The sequence below is a fragment of the Sorex araneus genome, chromosome 2, assembly GCF_027595985.1.
Source record: "Sorex araneus isolate mSorAra2 chromosome 2, mSorAra2.pri, whole genome shotgun sequence".
NCBI lineage: Eukaryota > Metazoa > Chordata > Mammalia > Eulipotyphla > Soricidae > Sorex > Sorex araneus.
Genome location: NC_073303.1, coordinates 108814247 through 108837036, shown reverse-complemented (window position 1 = coordinate 108837036; position 22790 = coordinate 108814247). Strand labels below are relative to the sequence as shown.

Genomic DNA, 22790 nt, shown 5'->3' with positions numbered 1-22790 from the left:
AAATATAAATAGACCCAGATCTAGAGATAATAGGAAAGCTTATACCAGATAATAGTTCTTATTATTGCCATTGTTGTTATTACCATTAGCATCTGTAACAAGGGACAGTTAAGCCACTAGTAGATAAAAATAATGATAAATATATTTATTAAACCATGTGGTTAAATGTGCACAAAGAGAGAAAGATGGTTGTTTCCCATCATCATTAAAGAGAAGCACAAAGATAAACATCAAGAGCTTAGTAGGAGTAAGGAACTCTGAGTTCTGCTACCAGCTGTGCTATTAAATGAATCACAGTTTCAATTGAATCTGCAATGTTTATAGACAACAATATTTCCCCAAATTGTGCAATAAGAATTTCATCCTCCATTTCTGATGTATGGGATCAAAATAATTTTGAAAGGATGTTAGGCATGTACATCCTAATTATCCTAAATAATAATGTGGATAATTAAGTATCTTTGAAAAGAACACTGTGCTGGAGTAATTAATAATGGCCCACCATCTAAAAAAATTTCCCCCCCAAAGAAGAATTTTCTATTCATTTAGTCATTCTTTCCCATCTTCAATTTCAGAGGGAGAGTTTTAATATCTGAAACTGTATTCTACTGACTGTACACATGTGTGTGGTAGAGGAATTCTCTATATCAATAATGTATTTTAAGTAGTTAAATTTTAAGTTTTCACTCTCCAGGCTGCATTAGGGATGACTGTCTTCAGGCAGGATGGATGAACAGGTGATTTCATGTTGTCGCTCAAAAACTATGATTTCATGAGAATGACAGGAACGTTATGCATGAACCGCTCTGTTTACCTTGTCTTGTCTGAAGTCAGTGAGTCATGAAAAACCAAAATTGCTGTAGAAACGTCAATTTGGAAGATGCTTTGTTTTCATTACAAGAAGTTTTGAGGGAATGGGACTTATGCTTTTGCGTCTCAAAAGATAAATTGTATTTCCCGGGGACGAGACTCAAGAAAACTGAAGGAAGTGGGGGGTTTACTTTGTATTAAATACTTGGAAAAAGACAGGCTCTTGGTCTATATTAGTCAGAGCAAAATGCCCAGTGATGGTGCACCTCCTCTGATGAAACTTCTGGAAAGATTAATGGTTCTTGAATGTGAGCTTTCCTTTCCACTCTGGGCTGCTACCTCTAGTCTGAGTTGTCTATTTACCTCATGGCTCGGCTGTTCTGTTAACTATTCTGGTTTTTCTCTAGCCTATTTATGCTCCAACCCATTCTCTACGCTCCTGCCAGAATAATCTGGAACTTCTACTTTGAAAACATTAAGGCTTTTCCTAAAACATCAGGTTTTTCTTTTCGTATTGTGGTTATAGGTCAGTGCTAAAAAATGAAAGATTCTCAAGTGGATAATAACCTCAGAGTGTTCTTAATTAGCTTTTCTAATCCAGTGTCGGCATTCAAAGACCTCTTATTTATCTAGCATATTACTCAAGACTTTTGTTTCTGAATGACAGTCACTGGCTTTGAATGAGAAGGAAAAGTTCACAAAACTAAGAGGAAGAAAACAGGTAGCTAAAAATGGAAACTGCTCATCAAATTTTTATGCCTGTCTGTTCTTTCTACTTCTCTCTGCTAACTCCCTTTCTCTGTGAACTCTCATTGCTTTAGGTTCATAGGTTTAGAGATTTTCGGTGGATAGGGAAAAAGTCTGTATAACCCCAAATGCATAGGAAGGTCTCTAATTCAATCTTGGATTAGGAATGAGGGAGGTCAGAAAGAGATGCTATTATTGCCAATGATATTTGGGACTGCATGTCTCACTTGAAATGTTGGGTGGGTAAGAGTAGTTTCATACAAGAATGTGGTACCAAACAGACTGACATGGAGTTTGGTAAAGCAATTACTTTTATTTATTAAAAAATATATCTGCATTATTGAACATCTATAAAGTTTATTTTATACCATTATTTGAATTTTGTATGAATTACATGACTCTAGTCAATGAATTTTCAGCATGTTATATACGCTTTACCAGAGATTGTTTTTCAATAAAATTTCCGGTGTATAAAATACTGTAACCATTTTTCTTTCCCTAGGTGTATCTACAAGCCAAGCTGAAATGATTGCTTCTTGGTCTACCTTGAGCTTCAGAGGTATGGGGTAGTTGATGACTATTGAATGTTTCTGAAATTCAGTTGGCACCTAGCACATAATTTACGGTATTAACAATTACTCTGTCATGTGTTTATTCTGTCTCCTCAACTAGGTTATAATCTTAGAATTGGGTACAGTTAAGGAAATCATTTCTGGGACTTATTCTGGTTAAATCTGTGCTTACTCATTTCATAGATTTAGTAAGGCAGAAATTTGGAATGCAACAGCAGAAAAGTCAAAGAATCAGAACATAGTTTTATTCAAGATAAACATACTTATTAGGAGTTGAACAAATAATAGCCACTATTTTGAACTTTGATTAAGGAAGAGAAAAATAAGTGTATCCTGATTGAATTTGGATACCAGTTGAAGACATCTCACCAAAGGTGCTAAGTATTTTGGAAAGGAGCTAATTCTCATGTTATATATGTCTGTATTACAGTCAAGTGAATACTTTGGATTTAGACCTCTTCCACACACTTACTTTCATGTCTAAGCCCACACAAAAATATCTTTTTGTTTGATAAAAGTAGTTTCTCAGTAAACTAAAACAAATAAAAACTGTACTTTTCAAGATAATGATGGCAAAAACCTTGTTTTTGACCTGATACAAAGTGCACTGTGGCCAGCATGGTAGGTTCTTACTGTCTGGAACTTAAAGAAAAGCATGGCGTATTGAAACAACTTTCAGCATAGACTGATATTTTTTTTTCTCTGTGGCACATCTCTGGTCACAAAACTAGTATATTTTCTAAACTAAGGCCTCAAATAGTTCTAAAATTTTATTTGTATTTATTCATTTATTTTTCTTATTTATATATTCCAGCTCAGAGTCACAGGTAGCCAAGGTCTAGCCAGGCACCTGACAGGACAGCACCATGGACAAGAAACTCTTAAATTATTGAAATATTAAATTTAAAAATAAAACTTCCATTTAAACATTTAAAAAATCATCAAGACACACTCTTATTCTCCCAGACTCACTCAGATTGTTCCAATCTAGTCATGCCAGCAAACTGTACATGCACATCAGTGGCAAGTTGGAGGAAACTGGAGAACATGGAGGAAGCCCACACAGATCTGAAACTGACTTGGGGGCCAGAGAGATTGCACAGAGGCTAGGGTGCTTGCCTTGCATGTAGCTGACCTGGGTTGAATCCCCAGCTTCCCTTGTGTTCCCGTGATTACCCCCTGGAGTAATTTTTCAGTGCAGAGCCTGTCCAGGTCTGATCTCTGAGTGCAGAGCCAGGAGTAACCCTAAACACCTCTGGGTATAGCCTCCCAAACAAAAAAATCAAACCTCCCCCCAAAAAAGAAGAGAAATTAACTTTGTCTTGTCAAATGTTAAAAAAGTAGCATTGATAGTGGAGGCCTTTAACTGGCACTGAAAAACATTTATTATTTTGGGGGCTTGGAATACACTGGCAGGACTTGCTTCTGACTCTGCACTCCTATCAGTGCTTCAGGATTACCTGTGGTGGTACTTGTGAACCCTATGCAGTACAGGGAATGCAACCCAGGTCGACTGTGTGCAGGGCAAGTGACTTGCAACCTGTAACATCCTCTACACTACAAGATTTTATAATACTTCATCAGATCTCTTAACTCTAGAAATGTGCATAGTTTGTTCACTCTTTAGAATATCTGTCAATTTAAAATATGCTATGAATAAATCTAAGTGAAAGTTTTACTTATTTATTTTATTTATATATTTTTTGGGGGCTGGGACCACACTCTGCAGTACTCAGGTCTTACTCCTGGCTCTGTAGTCAGGTGATACCTGGAGAGGCGCAGGTGATCACATAGGTGCTAGGGAATCAATCCTGGGTCAGACTCGTGCAAAGTAAACAGGGGCTATGGTGCTGCCAGCAAGTAAACTTGTACATGTGGGGTGAGTGTATCAGCAGCCTGATGATGCCTTCAGACTTCCAGATACCCCAAAATTGCTGCTGTGCCTTTGACCAGACCCCAACAACTTGGGACCAAGTTTCCCAAAAGTTAAATGCCAAAAGTTAGGTATGTGGGAGACACACTGACAAACCACCTCCGACTCAGCTATATGAGCTCATTTATTGTCCTTATTTCAGAGAAGCATAAATCTCGAAAGAGATCAAAAGATACAGTTAGGGCCTATAGTGCAGAGTAAGGTGGAAACCCATGACTGTGAGCCCCAGGCTCACTTGGATCAGGACTCGGCCTCCTTCTCCCAGGTCCCCAGTTTTCCAGTAGCTTGGCAGTCACATCCCCAACAGCCCCTGGCGCCATGTAATCTCATCAATGGCCAAGATCCAGAGACTATAAACTAAAGCTCCCAGAAGAAAGCACCACAGAATGTTCTGACCCCACATCAGGCCGTCTTCAACAGGGCACCTCAGAGGCGGGTGGGTTGAGTTTCCCTCCCTACCCCAAGCAGAATCTTGGTAGTGAACAGCCTCCAGAACCCAACCACCACCATGCCCAAGGCCATTCTCCACATGCTCAGATGAGCCTCACCCAAGAGGGCACAAGCCTCACCCAAGACGGGATGAACCTCACCAGAGAACGGACTGGCAGGAAAACCCAGACATGCGGGAACCCATGACTGAGATCTCCAAGCCCACTTGGATCCGGTCTGGGCCTCCTCCCCCCAGGTCCCCAGTTTTCCAGTAGCTTGGCAGTCACACCCACAAATTGCCACTGGTGCCATGAAATCTTATCAATGCCAAGACCCAGAGACTATAAACTAAAGCTCCCAGAAGAGAATGACACAGAATTTCCTGGACGTTATATTCTATCCATAACAAGCAATACAAAACAAATCGTCTAACATTGCGTTTTCAGCAGGTTTGAGTGGTGGTGAGACTGGTGTTGAAATATCAAATGTAACCAAAGTAGAGAGAGAGTATGGGGGAAATTGTCTGCCACACAGGCAGGGGAAGGGCTGGAATGGGGGTCGGGAGGAACACTGGGGATTTTGGTGGTGGAAAGTGTGCACTGGTGAAGGGTGGGTGCTTGATGATTTTATGACCGAAGCTCAAACATAAAAGCTTTGTAGCTGTATCTCACAGAAAATTAAAAAAAAAGGAGGGGAGAATAATAATAAAATAATAAAATAAAGTTAACATTCAGAATAGAATAAAAAAGTAATGTGGAGTTCAGCCCAATTTAATCAGCTTAATCAATGGCTGAATAAATAGCAGTACTCCTACATTATTTAAAAAAAAAACATTTTGGCTTTTGCCTTGGAGTAATGTAAAGAACTTGAGGATCCCAAGAGCTGGAGTTGTGATACTCTAAACCCTATGGCAAAATAACACAAATAAAACAAATTAATTTTAAATTACTGACAAAACATAACAATCAGATGACTATCACCAAGATTGAATAATAATATAGATCATGAGCTGGGTGATTATGATGTGCAGTATGGTTCATCAGTTGTGACTGAATCATTTGTTTACTCCATTGGTGGAACACATTGAACACATTGACATGACGAGGGTTGTACCAGTGCAGGGACAGAGAATATGTGGAAAATTCCTATACCTCACCTTCACCTTTGTTACAAAATACTACACTTTAAAAATAATCTTAATTAAACAAGGACCATGAGGTATCAACTAATAACTGACTTAAAATCTAAGAGGCAGTGATTAGTGCAACTGGCACTAGAAAAAGGAACTCAGGAGGGGAGGCTGAAATGTTGATGAAGGTTGCGTGTGTCTGGTAGAACACTGTGAAATTCCTGGTGTTGTGAAACTATGAGGAATCTGCATCCTGTAGGCCCTTCCTCAACGTCCCCTTGTGCAACCAGCAGAATAAATCAGAAAAAAAAAAAACAAGATTATCTTGGAGAAAGAAATAATAGCTCTGTGAAGAGGACAAGAAAAGACAACCTGAAGAAAACAAGCACAAATCTATGGGGAAAAAGCTGTCTCTGTTAACAAGAAGTCTCACTATGGAGATGTTACTGGTGCCCGCTTAAGCAAATCGATGAACAACAGAACGACAGTGCTACAGTGATACTGTTTCTGTGACTGACAGATACTCATTGTAGGGACATCCATGATAGCATAGCAGATATCTGCTTTGCATGCTACAGACAGGGTTCAATACTCAGCACCACATATTGTCTCCTAAGCCCCTCCAGGAGTGAGGTGTGGCCTCACAGTAAGGTGCGCCCTCAAAACAAACAAAAAATACGCATTACAGTAGAATGGAACAGAAAGTTACAAAAGCTTATTCTTTAGCAAACAGACAAGACTAGATACTGAGTCCACAATAAAAAGAAGAGGAGGGCAGGAGAGTAGAGAAAGGCACACACTGTGACACGGATATGCCTAAGAAACTTCCTTAAGCAGTACAGTAAAACTACATCTGTACCTACGAAGGCTGAAATATTTCAAATGGTGCATAAGAGATGGGAAGTGGGCAATGGGATACAAAGAAAAGATCCTAAGGCATAACTTAAAGAGAATTAAACTCAGATCAAACAGATATTGTTAGCTTCACTTCTATCACCCTATTTAAAAAATGACCAGTGGAACTTAAAATCTATATGTACTTAACATAGCCATAGGAAAAACTAAGCAAATGGCCAAAAAGCCTCAAACTAACTAGATTAATACAAAATAATTTTATTAAAATTCTAACTGAAAGTAAGAGATTTACCTCAATTTCTACTGCTTTGCATATTTATTTGGATATTAAGCTAAAAAGAAAGAAAAGGAAAAGAACAGCCATACCAAAAAGGCAAGAAAAACAACAGACATAACTGACAAAGTGATAATCAGAAATAATTTTAGAATACAGGAGAGCAATGAAGAGTGTAATATTATGAAAGATAGACTCAAAAAGTGATGGGATAAAAGAGTCCACAAAGATGCCCAAAAAAGTATCACCAACTTATTTTTTATAAAGAGAAATGAACAATTAATTGAAAAAATGCTACTTTTAAAAATAAATTAAACTGGGACAACTGGATGACCATAGACCTAAAAGGGGAGAAGGGGTGGGAAACAGAAAGATGATTAAAAAAGGACATCATGCTAAGTGAAATGAGTCAGAAAGAGAGGGACAGACATAGAAGGACTGCACTCATTTGTGGAATATAGAATAACATCACATGAGGCTGACACCCAAGGATAGTAGATACAAGGGCCGGGAGGATTGCCCCATAGCTGGAAGACTGCTTCATGAGTGGAGTGGAGAAGGAAGATGGAATAGAGAAGGGATCACTAAGAAAATGATGGCTGGAGGAACCAACTGGGATGGGAGATGCATCCCGAAAGTAGCTAATGGACCAAACGTAATGACCTCTCAGTGTCTGTGTTGCAAGCCATAATGTTCCAAAGTAGAGAGAGAGTATAGGGAATATTGTCTGCCAGGGAGGCAGGGGGAGGGTTGGAAAGGGGGGGTATACCCCCCTTTTGGGCTATTGGTGGTGGGGAATGTGCACGGGTGGGTGGAGGGATGGGTGTTTGATCATTGTGTGATTGTAATCCAAACATGAAAGCTTGTAACTATCTCATGGTGATTCAATAAAATAAAAAAATTAAAAAGTAAAAAAATTAAAAAGGACTCAGCATATATCTTACATCTTTTTATGTTTAGGGGGGCTTGGGGGTCATATGTAGTGGTGCTCAGGGCATACTCCTGGCTCTATGCTCATAGGTCACTCCTGGTGGCATGTGAAGTGCCAGGGATTCAAATCTGGGTGTGCCGTACTTAAGGCAAACACTTAACCTCTTTACTATCCCTCTGGCTCTGATGTCAAATCTTAGATAAAAATTAATAGTTTGGTGGCAAAAGTGCCTACCTTGCAAGCATGACATCAATATTTGAGCCTTGGTACCACCCACATACACTTAGAACTGTCCTTGTAGCTCTGCTCTATGGAATGCCCTGGTGCCTCAGTAGAGGTGTGTGAGTACCGAAGTAACTAAAGAGTCTGGCCCTTTGAACACTACACCAATATGTGAGGGTTCCACAACCAGTGTGAGTGGGTCCCTGGTCATCGCAACAATAAAGGGAAAGGAATGCAGGGGACACGAACTCAGTTACCAACGTTAGCGTTAACAGTAATTCTTTGGGTTGGTATCATGTACTCCCGAAATAATGTAATGCAAAGGGCCACTGCGTACATGATATTCTTCCCACAAATCCATTGACATTGGCCTATTCATAAGAACACATCAATGCATGTTTTACAAAATTCCTGACTTGGTGGAGGGTATGAAAAAGGAAACTTTTTTTTATGACTTACCTATTTTATCTCCCTTAGAGAGAAGTTTGCAGTAGCCTGAACTCAGGGTTCCAGGGAAGCCATCACAGTAGCATTTTCACAAATTACATTTGATGCTATAAACTTCAGATGTTTTCTTAAACTCAGATGCTGTGTGGGCCATTTCATTTCAAATTCAGATGGGAATTTGGGTGGAAGAACTGGAACTTCTGAAGGGAAAGTCAGTGGTCATTAGCTAACTTCTATCTGCCTGTTCATGATTTCAGCACTTTATTTCTGCATCACTTTTCTCTTGTTTTAAGTACTGGAACACTGGGAACTCCAGGTTTGAGTTTCTTGTCTTCATCTCTGCTATTTCCTTTTAAATTTGTGTATATTTACCTGGATTTGCCCCTTATCAAAGTAGCCACAACTATATGATTTTGCAAAGACTTCGTGCTAACATTATATTTTAACTCAGTGTAGAAAAAAGAAAAAGAGAGAGAGAAATAGATTGGGAAAGAATGGGAAATGGTACAACCTGTTCACTACATAAGACACTCTTGGGAGTTGCAAATATTTAAAACAAAACAAAAAGTAAAGAACACAAAAAAGACAGATCCTCCCTGACCTTGTCTTTACACAGTCACAATTTAGGACAACCAGAGTCTTTCTTCTAGGCATTGGGAATTTTAATTAAGAACATAGATAACTAGAAACCATGGGGGATCTGGAGTGATAGTATAGTAGGGAGGACAGTTTGCTGACCCAGGTTCGATCCCCAGCATCTCATATGGTTGCCCGAGCACTGCCAGGAGTAATTCCTGAGTGCAGAGGCAGGAGTAGCCCCTGAGCACTGCCGGGTGTAATCCCCGCTCCACCCCTCCCCCGCCAAAAAAAAAAAAGAAGAAGATAAGGGAAAATGCTATTACTTTCAGAGCCATCTCAATTCTGCCACCTCTGTGGTTTGGATAGAATCCATGCTGCTGTTTTGGTGACTGATGAAGAAGCAGTTACTACGCACGAGAGCGATGTGCGTCAGAAAGTTCAAAGGGCTGAGTGCATGTCCAGATTCTGTCCCCAGCACTGCTGAGTGAGCCCCACAGCACAGAGCCAGGGGTAGCTCTTGAGCACTGCCAGATCGGTCTCCAAACAAACGAGCAAACATAAAACAGAACTGAGTGTTTTCATAGAATTAGGAGCCAGCAGTCCAAATTTAAGATGTCAGCAAACGGTCCTCCACAGACACTCTTTAGGGGGGATTTTTTTCACTTCCTCTACTTTGTTTGGCAATGGTTATAATACACAATCTCTGTCTTAATATCATCACCTCCTGATTGGCCTGTCTTCTCTTTGTGAATAATTCAAGATATTTTCCTCCCCGGACTTGAGCGATAGCACAGTGGGTAGGGCGTTTGCCTTGCACTTGGCCAACCCGATTCCTCCATCCTTCTCAGAGAGCCTGGCAAGCTACCAAAAGTATCCGCCCACAGGGCAGAGCCTGGCAAAGTACCTGTGGTGTGTTCAATATGCCCAAGACAGTAACAACAAGTCTCACAATGGAGATGTTACTGGTGTCTGGTCAAGCAAATCGATGAACAATGCGACGACAGTGCTACAGTGCTATTTTCCTTCCCTCAAGACCCTGAACTTCATTTATTACACAATTTTTTCTAATTAAGTTGCAGATGGCAATATGATATAAGATATTTTGGAATCTGTTTAAAATTCAAGGTTCAACCGTTCTTTACAGGGTTTCTCAGTATATTGAGTATACTGGTACAGAAATCTTATCTTTAACAATTCTCAGATAGCCCTGATGATAAAATAATAGGAAAAATTGTGACAACTCTGATCTATTAATGTCTGATTCAAATAAAAGATAGAAGAAAAGCAATAAAAAATAATTTGATGAATTTAATGATGTTTATATAGTAAAAACATAAAATCTTTTAAATAAAGTACATTCAATTTCTCAGAGCATCTAATATTCAGATAATTTATATTTCATCCACTTTCCAACATTAAACAATTGACTTAATAATAATGGATTTTCTATAAAATGATATTACAGCCTATACAAGAATTATATTACAAGGCCACTCGACACAGGAAGAATGGCAGTACCTATTAAAAAATGCTACAAACTTCATCAAAAATATATATTTCATCTCTTTCATTTATCATAATAATAAACAGAATATAATTTTTCTTTCTAAAATTGTCATACACAATTTCCCCTTAGAATGATAATATGTACAAATCTTATATCTGAGTGAATATAAATAGCAAATACTGTAATAGCGTTACAGATATATTAGTAACTTTTACTGAAAAAAAAATATGGCTTTCTAATAAAAGCATCTAAAACAGGTGAAAACTCAAAGCTATTTAAGTTAGACATTCCCATATTAAGTAAGGCACAATAGAGGCTATTTTCTTATTTCCAGTTGAATTACTGCACGTAGTAATAAGAGAAAACAATAGTCAGTAGATATTGGGCCAGATCTTTCAGTTGGAGAAACTATTTGGAAATGATTGAACTTGGGGGGTGGGGAGGAGCTGTTAGTTCTTCCGCCACACCATAGCTTCTTGTGCGTTTTATGGTCCAGCCTAACTCTTGGTGTTGAGGAAGATGTCATTGTTCCCCTCAGGTGCCTGAGAAACAGTTCACGTATCCATCCAATGTGGCCCAGAAACAGCTCAATGACCATATTCCGCGTTACAAGCAGCTTATTTTGACCCACGGATCCTGCTTCCCCATCATTTCCATAAATAGCTTCTGATACAGTTTGGACATGGTGAAGCTACGCAGGAACCGAATGGTCTTCTTTAGACTCTGAGTGACCGTTTTGGGAAAGTGGTATGCTTTCAAGTGTTTGAGGGCCTCTGACAGCCCCTTCAGACTGTCCTGGTCACCATTTTTTATTCTCCAAAGGCTGAGCAGCTTCAGGAGCTGCTCTCTGGAGGAGCAAGTCTTTGTGGCTTGCTCAATGTCTTCCAGGGGCACTTTCTTCCCTGGCAAGCCATCCATCAGCCTCTGAAGCAGCTCGGGGGTGAGGTTCGCCTGCTCCATGTGGTTCTGGACACTGCTTTCACAGAAGTCAATATCTGCATCAAGAAAACACGCAGAAACAGTCACAGGGCATCCGTCTTTCTATAGCCATCCCCAAAGGACCTGGGCATACATTTCTCTCAGAGTTTCAAAGTTTCAGTACAAAGTTTTCCTCTCTTTTTGTTAGGGTGGGGTGATATAGTGGTACGTGGCATAGGTCAAGTGATGCTAATTTTTCCTGAGAACTGAGGTCAATATTATTTTGTTTTGTAATAGACTGATGTGTGTTCTAGGCATTCACCAGAGTGTCTCGAAAAGCCCTTGTTGTGGGGTGGGGGGAAGACATGTAGAAAGCTAGAGGCACATTCTATTTTCCTAATAAAGTTTTAAAAAATGAAGGCCATAACATTTTTGATAAACATAAGGCTTTTAAGTCAGCTATTTGGTAAGATTTCTCCAGTTTATAGTTAACAGGAAAACACTTTGAAAGTGGCTTCAATAGGTATTTAATAAACATCCCCACCAGGGAATTATCACCAGAGAATAGGAGATCTGGGAATCCAATGGATGAGTACAAGGACTACTCCAGGCTTTGAGAATGTTTCAATAATTAGGCAGGGCACAAACATGAGAGGGAGTAACCCGTGTTCTTATTAATGACATGAGTCATTTCGTGTCCCTAAGTGTGAAGGCAAGTCTGTTCAGCTTTCCTGGTTGAAATATCCTAATTTTTAAGACAGGGATTTGTTCCCTTCTGATTCTAAAAGTCTCTGATTCTTTAGTTCCCTTTTTTTTTTGCTTCAGGGCTAGTTATTCTTTCAAAGAATATATGTTCGCCAACAACAGAGGAAAAGTTTAATCTTTGCATAGGTGGAAACGTTTGGCTACCCAAGATCTCAGTCTCCTAAAACTGACTGCTTCTGTTACATATATTTTTACGGATGTGTAGGAATTTCCAGTCACTGCACTACAGATCAAGAGAAGTATAGATGACTCGTCATCACTGTCTGATTTATGATAAGCCTCCCTCATTTTCTGCCATGTCCTTCTATTGTTTGTTGAAGACAGAACTCTTCTTACAGCTTAAAGTTCATACTGGGTAAAAGTTGACATTTACTCTTTGGATTCTTCGCTATCACCACCACCACTGTCACCATCATCATCCATCTTCTTTTCTCTCTCTCAAACTCTTTAGAAACTTTAAAATGAGAGTACATGGCTTTAACTAGCCCTTTCTCTCACAAAACTTAAATACTTTGAAAACCTTATCTCATTAATCCTTACAACATATGCTATTAAAATGGTAATTTTAAAACAGGTCATGTTGTGAGGATTAATGAAAGGATGGATATCTGTAAGACACTTAGAAGCTCTCTTGGAGAGAATTACCAAGTAGACGCAATATAACTTCATAATATAACAGCAAGGTCAGTTCCAAAGTAGTTAAAGAGCTTGTGGATACACCAGACGGTATGCTAATAAGACTACTGAGGAATGAAAGGCAGATTTTCTGGGGTCAAGTTTTGCATTTGGTTTTATTCATTTGAGGGAAATGGATGGTAGAGGTGATAGTAAAACCATGCCTAATGTCTCTCGGAATAGCATCTATATTATCACTTGGAAATAGTCACTGCAAATGGGAAACCATCACGGATCAATGACACTACTGGAACATAGCCTTATTTCTGTTTTATGATAAATGGATATCTTTGCTTTCTGGTCAACTTGCTTATTTCTGATTGCCATACCTTGGATGATCTTCTTGACCATATCTTGGTCTTTGTTTTCATGTTTCCATAACTTCAGCAGCTGGAAAGTTTGTTCTTGTGAGCTGTGTCGGCGTTTTATTCTTTCTATACTCTCCGCATTTATTTTGTTGCCAGTCAGATTCGCTACCAGGACACTGAGCAAGTTAGGAGTGATGGCAGGAATGGCAAACCTGAAGAATGCCTCCTCACACAGAGTGACATCTAAAAGAAAGTGGAAAATCCACAAAATTTAGTCAACAATTGGATTATTCAAAGCCTATAAAATAACATTTAAAAAATAAACAAATCCATCTTGAATTTTCCCAAGATATAATATTCTAAACCTTATGTTGATGCAATTTGGTATATTCTCAACCTCACTTGTATCCATTATAAAGTTCTTTTAGCTCATTGGAGGAAGGATTTAATAAATATCTAACAAGAATACAATAGTGCTCTAAATGCGAGAAAAAATGCTAAGAATCAATGCAGATATTAACATTCTATTTAAGGTTTTTCTTGTGCTCAGAGGGTACTTCAAGATGAATTTCAAAACAAATATAATGAGTGCCTTGAAAAAAACTTGAAAAGGAATGTGGCATAGTGTATTATTTCTTGAACATATGTCAACATGGATTTTGCCTTTGTAAAAAGGATGACAATAGACATATCAGCATGCATTAAGTAGAAAAAAATGAACATAAATACATGCCACTTAGAAAATGGTACTATGCTGGGGAGACAGTATTGTGGGCAGGGTGCTTGCCTTGCATATAGCTAACCTAGGTTTTATTCTGACACCCTTTATTGTCCCCTGAGCCCTGCCAAAAGTGATCCCTGAGCACAGAGCCCTGAACACTGTTGAGTGTGGCTCCAAAAGGAAACAGAAATGAAAAGGGTAATTACTCTGGCATGAATATGTAGATAGAAATATTTTCAGTTTGGGGCTTTGTTTAATTTTTTGGTTTTTGTTATACCCAGCAGTAATCAGTGGCTACTCCCAGCTTGGTGCTCTGGGTTACAATCCAGTGATTCTCTGGAGACCATAAAGGGCTGGGGTCTCTGACATACAAACCATATCAACTAAAACTCTGAACTATATCTCCAAGTCCAAGAATTTGTCTTTAGATTCATCAAATCTGGGTTTGAATCCTGGTTCTTTTCTTTACTACCTGTATTGAACTTGACCTAGTGTCTGATGGAAGGTAAATTTTTTTTTAGTGAACTTAATAAAGATAATAATTTTATTATTATCTTTTTAAAGTTAATTTTATTAACTTAATAAAGATAATAAAGTATAAATCTACTATCAGCTCCACTTCTTCTCATTATATGTTTCAAATAAGGTAGCCTTAATGCTAGAAGACTTGCCTAGGAACTGGAATGATAGTACAGTGGGTAGGGCATTTGCCTTGCACGTGGCTAACCCAGGTTTGATTCCCAGCATCCCATATCACACCCTCCCCCACCTCTAAGCACCATCAGGAGTAATTCCTGAGTACAAAGCCAGGAGTAAGCCCTATGCATCGCAGGGTGTGACTCCCAAAACCAAAATAAATAAATAAGTAAGTAATAAATAAAAGACTTGCCTAAGATTTCAGTAACAGTACAGAAATGGTGAACTGGGTTGTAAAATCAAAATCTTAACTCTCCCAGCCCACACTCAATTCTACATAAGCTTCTGTGCCATACAAAGATGCACAAGGTGGTCAAGTTGATAAGTGTCATAGTAGTTAAATCAGTAGTTAAACAGTAGTTAAATAAATCCCAAAGTGGCTAATGCCAACTCCTGGGGAACTTGTGGGATGTAGGCAGTAGTTTCTCAGATGCTGTTAGGTCAAGGGGCACAAACATGTACTTTCTGTTTATTACCTTTTAAAAAGTAGTTGTCTGAGGGGGTGTGGGTGGGGAAAACTGAAGCATTTTTTTTTCCAGAAAAGTAGTTGATAGGCCATTTAAGTTTGGGAACCTTTGGAAATACTCAAAGGCACATCTTCCTTGGTGTTATTTTAGAAAGGCTATGATTAGTCTAGGGCTGGGAGTGATAAGATGAGATCACCAGGTTGACTGGGGCCCTAAAGACCTGGGGTGCATTCGGATATAGGTCACTCGGGCTTGGGGGCAGTGACATTTCCTAAGTGAAAGAGTAAGACACCAGAGGCACTTGGAGTTTCCCATTAAATAGATGTGGTAATATTGCATGTAGCGAACATGCTTATGTTTCTAATTCATCACCAAAAACCTCACTTTGCTTCTTAGCTGGAAAGATACTTCTGAAGTTTGACTCTGATCATTTAGCCTCCCATAATCTTAAGTCACCCCATTCCCTAAGATTTGAATCCAGGTCGAGAAGAAGAAATTAAGAGGCTAAATTTTTATCTGAGATGTTAAGAACCTTTCGGCAGCTTTTGCTTAATGGCTTGGAAGTGATGCACTGAGAATAGTCAGAGCTGGATAAAATTCAGGAAAGGCAAACAATTAATTTCCCATAAGATAGCCAGTGTCCAACTCATAGGTGGGTAATAGATAAAAGGCAATATAATTATAATCAAATTACCTATTCCACATCTCTTAGTCAATTCACTGCTTCCAGAACATATATTGTCATGGGTTGCATTTCCTTTCTGAATCAGACGCAGACCAAATGCACTGCAATTTGTGTGTCTTCTACAGGGTGCTTTGGCTGATGTCTCATTCGAGAAGAACCCATCTGGACATCTTTTGCAAACTGTATTTCGCTCCGGGGTTCCTAGAGAAAATACCAAGAAATTTAGTACCTTCTCAAATACTCTCACAGCAGACACACTCTTAACACAGTTTCTGAAAGTGGTTTCACTTGGTTTTTACTGCTACTAATATGGTGCACAAAACTTCAGGCATTTTCATTTTTCACTTCATTAGACAGGGAGAAGGAAATTTCTGCAATTGAATACCTTAGGTGGTCTCTCTTCCTTGTTCAACTTTGTTTTCCTGTTGCCTGCACAGTACTCAGAAAATGAGAAAGGAAATAAAGATAGAATGTCCATTAGTCCTGCCTTTGATGATGTGTCCATAAGATCTTGTTGGCAACTCTACGACGCTCCACTGCATGATTCCTAAGAAACCATGCTGGCATATAACTACTGTGTAATTGCTGTTTTAGCTCAGGGCCTAGTGAATACTACATGGTTAAATTCCAACTGTTTTCTACTGAAGTCCTCTCTTTCCTGAATCCTAATTGGGAAGCAACTCAAATAAGTATGCTAACCTTGAGAAGTAAAATTTACAATATTATAATACACTTTTGAAGGTTCACATAAAGTTGGCTGCTATCGGAAAAGCGTAAGCCAGCAGTTAAGCTTCCTCGTAAATGGAAGATGATATATACTGTGGCTTAAACCTTTGAGTTTTAAAGGAGCACAGTCATTAAAATTTCAGCAAAGGGTGACTACAAGGGCATTTTATTTTGTGGTGAAAGATACTTGATAAATTTAAAGGAATCATTGGTAGGAAAACTTGAACCTGTCAACAATGAATGACAAAATTAAAAATAAACACCTTCAAACCCTTGACTCAAATATGCACAAAGAGAACATATATTACAGCATATTTGCATATGAAAATACCCCCACCTAGTGTAAGCTAGTTGAACAAATTTGGTCTTCAATATTAAAATACAGCTTTCAAAGGTCAATTCTGGCTTATGTAAGATAACAAATCCAAAAGAGGCAAATGAAAGCAAGCAAAAGCTAATAAACTTCACTTCTGAAACATATTTTATCTCCCATCTCATCAAATCTTTAATCAAAACTAGAAAAATTAAAAGCGTGTTTATTTTTTTATCTCCTTCTATCCTTCTTAAAGGCATTGATGCTGTTTTAGTAATGACCAGTGACAGGCAGAAATAAAAGAGAAGGGAAAGTCATAGGCTAGGAATTCTCACATACTAAATGTCATTTCCAGGGCTGCAATGACAGTACCTCAAGAATCACTTGATTTTTTTCAAAAGTCCATTAAAAAATATTTTATTAGCACATCTTTCTCCTCAATTGTGTTTCTACTTGACACCAGATCCCAATATATTATAAGCAGACATGTTTGGATTGGGATTCCAAATGCACTGTATAATAATTTTCTGATAGTCTTGGACATCTTGGATATCTGGATCTAGCCCTTCCTTTACCAACGGACTCATATTCTGAAAAGCCAGTTGTCATTGTTCAGTAAGGATGTAATGGCTTGAGTCTACTCAGATTTCCTACTGAGAAAGTCATAGATACAAGGCATTCTTTCATCTAATTTAGCCCTTAAATTTCTTTGACAAAAGGAAACTTAGAGTGATAGAAGTCAAAAACTATTCATCTACTTGGAAGCTTTATATAACCAACGTTCTCAGCTTCCCTTCTATTATAATTGGTAGAACTTTTATACAAAGAGATGGATCGCTCCCTTTAAGTAAATGAGCTTGTCTTATTAATAGCAATGCAAATATGAGAAGTATGATCTTGCAGGCAAAATGGAAATACCACAAAGAGGAAAAAACTTTTGCTTTGGAATTGAGAATGTTACTCTGTTAGCTACCTGTAGGTAATTACAATAGAATTGTGGGATTAACAAGTATAATAAGAAAGAGAAATGGAGAGTTGACAGTCTGACTTCAATGCAACAAAAAAGGAAACAACTATTGAGGAACTGGAGAGATAGTACAGCTCGAAAAGCATTTTCTTTGCATGCAGCCAACCAGGGTCCAATCCTTGGCACCCCATATAGTCACCTGAACTCATTCCTGATGTGGAGTCAGGAGTGAGCACTGAGCATAGCCAGATGTGGTCATCCCCCAAAAAATAAAAGAAAAGCTCTTGAGTAATATTCAGAGTAACACTACAGGGACTTTCATTTGTTGGCTTCTAGAAACCTTTGATTTCCCGTGGGGAACTACACTGAAAGTTTTTAGGGAAGGAAAGTACCATCCCCACTATAGGGCCCTCCATCCCCCACATGTGTACCTTTGTCCTAAGTTTCCTGGCTTTCCTTTTTTTTTTTATAACATTTTTAGAGTTTGGTGAAAAAAATCTTGCCATTTCAATTATTTTTTTAAAATATCCTCATTTATAAGCCAAATAGTTTAACCTTACTTAATTTATCTAAGTGTTCAACTTACTAAATTGAATTAAATTGCTGTTTCTATTGGATGGGTTTTCTTATTCCACAACTTGGCTTAGTTTTGAGTCTCAAATTATCATCTGAAACAAATCAGGATGTGTCACCAATTTCTCCCTTAAATACTCAAGAGCATTTTTAAGGACTCAAGCAATTTTCACATTCTGTGATTAATTTCATTATTGTCAAAACTTTGGAAAGTTAATGTACTTCAACTTTTGAATAATTGGCTTGGTCTGTCAACTGAAAGTATTTGTCATCTAAGAATTTAAACTGCATCTCACCATGTCTAAAAGTTAAACCAGTAACAATTAATTAGCATCCTCTAAATCAATGGTTTTAGAGATTATATCATCTCAGGGGCAAATGATAATTCCTGGAAGCATTTCAGTTGTCACAGCAGGGAAACATTGCTATTGGAAATGAGTGTCCCCAAACCAGTGATGTCTCTATAACTGCAATGCATAGGACAGATGCCCACATTGAGCATCTCCATGCCCAAAATATTAACAGAGCTGAAATCAAGGAACACTGCTTCCAATTAGCCAGATTCTACACTGATTATTATTATTATTACTTCTACCGAAGTAAATAAATACTCTTAATTTTCCTAAGTCATGAAAGGATACAAGCTACCTTGAAACTTCATGACTGTGTCTTTGCATTGCAACTAAAAATTATTCTGTGTGCTCTGGCCTTAAACTGTGTGCTGTTCAAAATGCAGATGGTGAAAGTACTTGGTAGACAAGTTCATACTCTTGGCTTGATTATCTCTTTTGTCAAAGGCCACTGTCACTGTCACTGTCATCCTGTTGCTCATCGACTTGCTCGAGCGGGAACCGGTAACGTCTCCATTATGAGACTTGTTGTTATTGTTTTGGGCATCTCGAATACGCCAAGAATAAATGCCTTGGAGGGATGCGACTACGGCCGTTATCCTCCCAGACAATGAACTCCCAGGCCGAAGGGAGAACTAGCTTCATTTTTAATAATGGAATGCATTTCCCTAATCATTCTCATTTCTTACATAATTAATGATAACTGCTCATTGTTAGCACTCTAGAGCCTCATTAATAGCAGCATAATTACTCTTTAGGTATCAATTAACAGTTCTGATGTTTGTCAAAAAAAGAAAAGAAAAAAACCATTGCCGTTTGAAGCCGTCCAGGCCGAAGTGAAACACGGAGGTACACGGCGATTGAAAGCAGTGCAGCTCACAACGTATACCTTTAAAAAAAAGAGCAATCCATCACGCATCTCATTAGAGAGCAATTTGCTGCATTTGAGATTTGTCACTAAATTGCCCTGTAGTGCCAAGGTAATCCTCTGAGAAATGGTCCTTTGGCAGCCATCCAGATGCAGAGTACGTTACCTAGCGGGTTCCATTACCTTAGCAATTTGCTTCCCTCTAATGTCATCCGTGTGAATGTTCCCTTAAACCTTCCCAACTCTCCTACTTTGTCAGCTTCTAATGCATATTTCCCACCATGGCAAAGCGGATGCGTACCAGGGTGGAGGACGCCAGACCCAGGGGGGCAGCGCCTGTGCTTCAGGCAGAACTCCAGCTCCAGGTAGCGGCCTTCCTCGCACTCACACACGCGGTTGTGGGTGGCATTGCACTCCTGCTTCACATGCTGCAGTTCCTTGCACACTGGGCTGCAGTAGAGACACTCCTCACTGACGTGCCAGCGGTCGGTGTAGTGGTAGGGTGGGCAGGGGACACACACTGTCTTCTGGCTCGCTGTGCAGTGCTGCTTGAGGAAAGTGCCAGGAGGACACTGGTCACACATCAGCTCCCGGGAGGTTTCGGGGTCGTAATGAAGATACTTTGGAGGAGAGGTTTCCTGGGTGGTCCATTTAACGGAGATGTCCAGGAGCTGGAAGAAGGAAAGGAAACAATGGCTTCTTGTCAGAGACACAGAGTAGCCTTTCTGAACAAAGTCATCATTAGATTCAAAATTTCTTTGTAAAACCCAAAGTAAGTCATGGGTTTGATGTTAGTGATGCACACTTACTGGGCAGCAAGGAAGTTAATTCAATTAGAGACACAACATGTTAGGGAACAGTGATGTATAGGGGTTTATAATAACAAATTAGAAGTTAATTTTTAGGATGATTGATAAAGGGCAATCCAGACTCTCGGGTGTCTGATGTGGAAAGCTCAGAATAGGAGTGATTCCACTTTGATACCCTGCCAAATAATCCCCGGGCATGAAATATGTTTTATCTCCCTGAGCTCAAGAATTATGTTTGATTTACTGAGTTGGATGGACTAGTGGTTTTCTGAATACAAGAGTTGTTGATAAAAATGTACATTCCCAAGACTCATAACCCTAACCCTTCTTATCTCCTAGTTTTGAAGTAAGAACTGGGATTTGGCAATGTCGGGCAGTGATTCCTGTGCATGGAGTCTGTATTCAAAATTTATTCATGTATAGGGGGCTGGAGCGATAGCACAGTGGGCAGGGTGTTTGCCTTGCACGCAGCCAACCTGGGTTTGATCCCCAGCATCCCGTATGTCCCCTGAGCACCGCCAGGAGTAATTCCTGAGTGCAGAGCCAGGAGTAACCCCTGTGCATCGCCAGGTGTGACCCAAAATGCAAAAAAAAAAAAAATTATTCATGTATTTATTTACTTGATCAATAGTTACTAAACCCATAATATATGTTGAGCTCTCTTCTGGGGCTCTTGGGGTATAGCAATAAAGAATGAGTAAGAAATCCAGTTCTTGTGGTCCAGAAGGGAAAACAAGAAAATGGTAATTCACAGATGTTCTATGTTAGAAGAGTGTTGTGAAAAAAAAAGAGGAGAAATATTGAGGAGAAAGTGGGGTGATGATAATTTTTAGATTCAGTGGTTAGATAGTCATATTTATAGCCAGATGACAGTGCCCTGAGTTTGCTCATTCTGAGACATTCTGATTCCAAACACATAAAAAGTTGGCAATGCTTGAAGGTATGGTTACATGAACAGTCATCCCGATAAAGCATTTAGTCATGCAGCAGACATGTGTTGAATGCCTACCAGAAAGATCCCAGAAATATGTGAGTAAGACATGATCCTTATCCCCATGAAACTGCTGTCTTCTGGAAAGATTCCTAGAATGCTAAGACTCATACTTTCTGTAGAACATCCTTTGGTTTATCTTGTCTCCCACTGGTGAATGATATCTAGAGGGGTAAGCAATCATTTCTCTTCAGGTTAATGGGGAAGCGTTTCTCAGGGCAGCCTGGGTTTTGGAAGTTTCCATATAGAAAGATAGTGAAAAGTTTGTGCAGGGGGGTGCAGAGAGGATGTCACGGGTCAGGGTGCTGTTTGGGAGTGCAGCTTCACCTAAGTATTCTGTCTTGTATTTTAGATCTCAAATGGTCTTCAGGGTGGCCTTGAAGCAGTTTTGCTCATTACTGACAAGCAATCTCACTGGGAACAGTGGTGTTTGTGCATTGGGATGGTCTGTTTGGCTTTTAGTTTTTATTTTACATATAACTGTGACAGGTCAAACACAGTCCTTTTTGTCAATACTCTTCCTTGAAGAACTTGAGAAACCTCATAGGAAACCAAAACTTAACTCTGTGTTGGGGAACAGTCTCCCCCACCTCAGTGGTGCCCACACCAGGTCCAGGCAGACGTGGGGTGAAGGATGAGGGGGGGTGGAGAAACACCCTCAGGGAGCAGCTGATGGCTGTTCACTTTATTGTCAAATAAACACACACACACACACATATAATATATATATATATATATATATATATATATATATATATATATTGGCTTTTTGGGTCACACCCGGCTATGCTCAGAGGTTACTCCTGGCTCTGCACTCAGAAATTACTCCTGGCGGTGCTTGGGGGACCATATAGGATGCTGGGAATCGAACCCAGGTTGGCCGAGTGCAAGGCAGACACCCTACCCTCTGTACTATTACTCTAGCCCCTAAACACATATTTTATACAGGGTCTCGGCTTAAGAGGATGGTCCAATCAGAAAGTTTAGCATTATTGGCCGATCACCTCTCCAACTCTAGTTTGATTGGTCCAATCCCAATCAAAAATAGATGCTGCAGTTAGGATGACTTGCTAAGCATACGTGACAGTTTCTGTGTCTAGGGCTCATGTGACCAGGAGGTCAAGTGAGGCTCAAGGTTGGACACCTGGTGCTGGCTGACTTGCCAGCTGTTCTTGCCAACTTTGCCCAGATACTCCCTCTTGTGAGGCTTCGCTTCTGGGCTGCTATGCAAGGTCAGGTCTTATCTGCGCCAGTGTCTGTCATCATGCTCCACAACTCTTGGGAACAATATGCGAGACTTGAGTAACTGCTTAGGCTCTGATATTGCTCAGGGGCTATTCCTGGTTCTGTGTTCAGAAGTGCCCCTCACAGTGCTCAGGAGACCATAGTTCCATCTTACTTTTGGCCATGACTCTGTTAACTGTAAGCAATTTTCACAGTGATACGAATTAAGCGGAACCAAGATAAAGTAGAGTACAGTGTAAAATTTGGGCTACATGTGTTAATTTTTAGGATACCCCCAA

General features: G+C 39.4%; 1 protein-coding gene across 1 annotated transcript in view; it reads right to left on the bottom strand.

Annotated features, from left to right (window-relative positions):
* Positions 1 to 10303: 10303 nt before the first annotated feature.
* Positions 10304 to 22790, bottom strand: part of TNFRSF11B (TNF receptor superfamily member 11b) — a 28573-nt gene continuing 16086 nt past the window's right edge. Inside the window, exons 2-5 of the mRNA XM_055128017.1 lie at positions 19769 to 20138; positions 15680 to 15871; positions 13123 to 13344; positions 10304 to 11430 (exon numbers count right to left, since the gene is read on the bottom strand). Of these exons, the coding sequence (XP_054983992.1) occupies positions 11042 to 11430; positions 13123 to 13344; positions 15680 to 15871; positions 19769 to 20138 (1173 nt within the window). The 3' untranslated portion in view covers positions 10304 to 11041. The remainder of the gene's footprint in view (positions 11431 to 13122; positions 13345 to 15679; positions 15872 to 19768; positions 20139 to 22790) is intronic.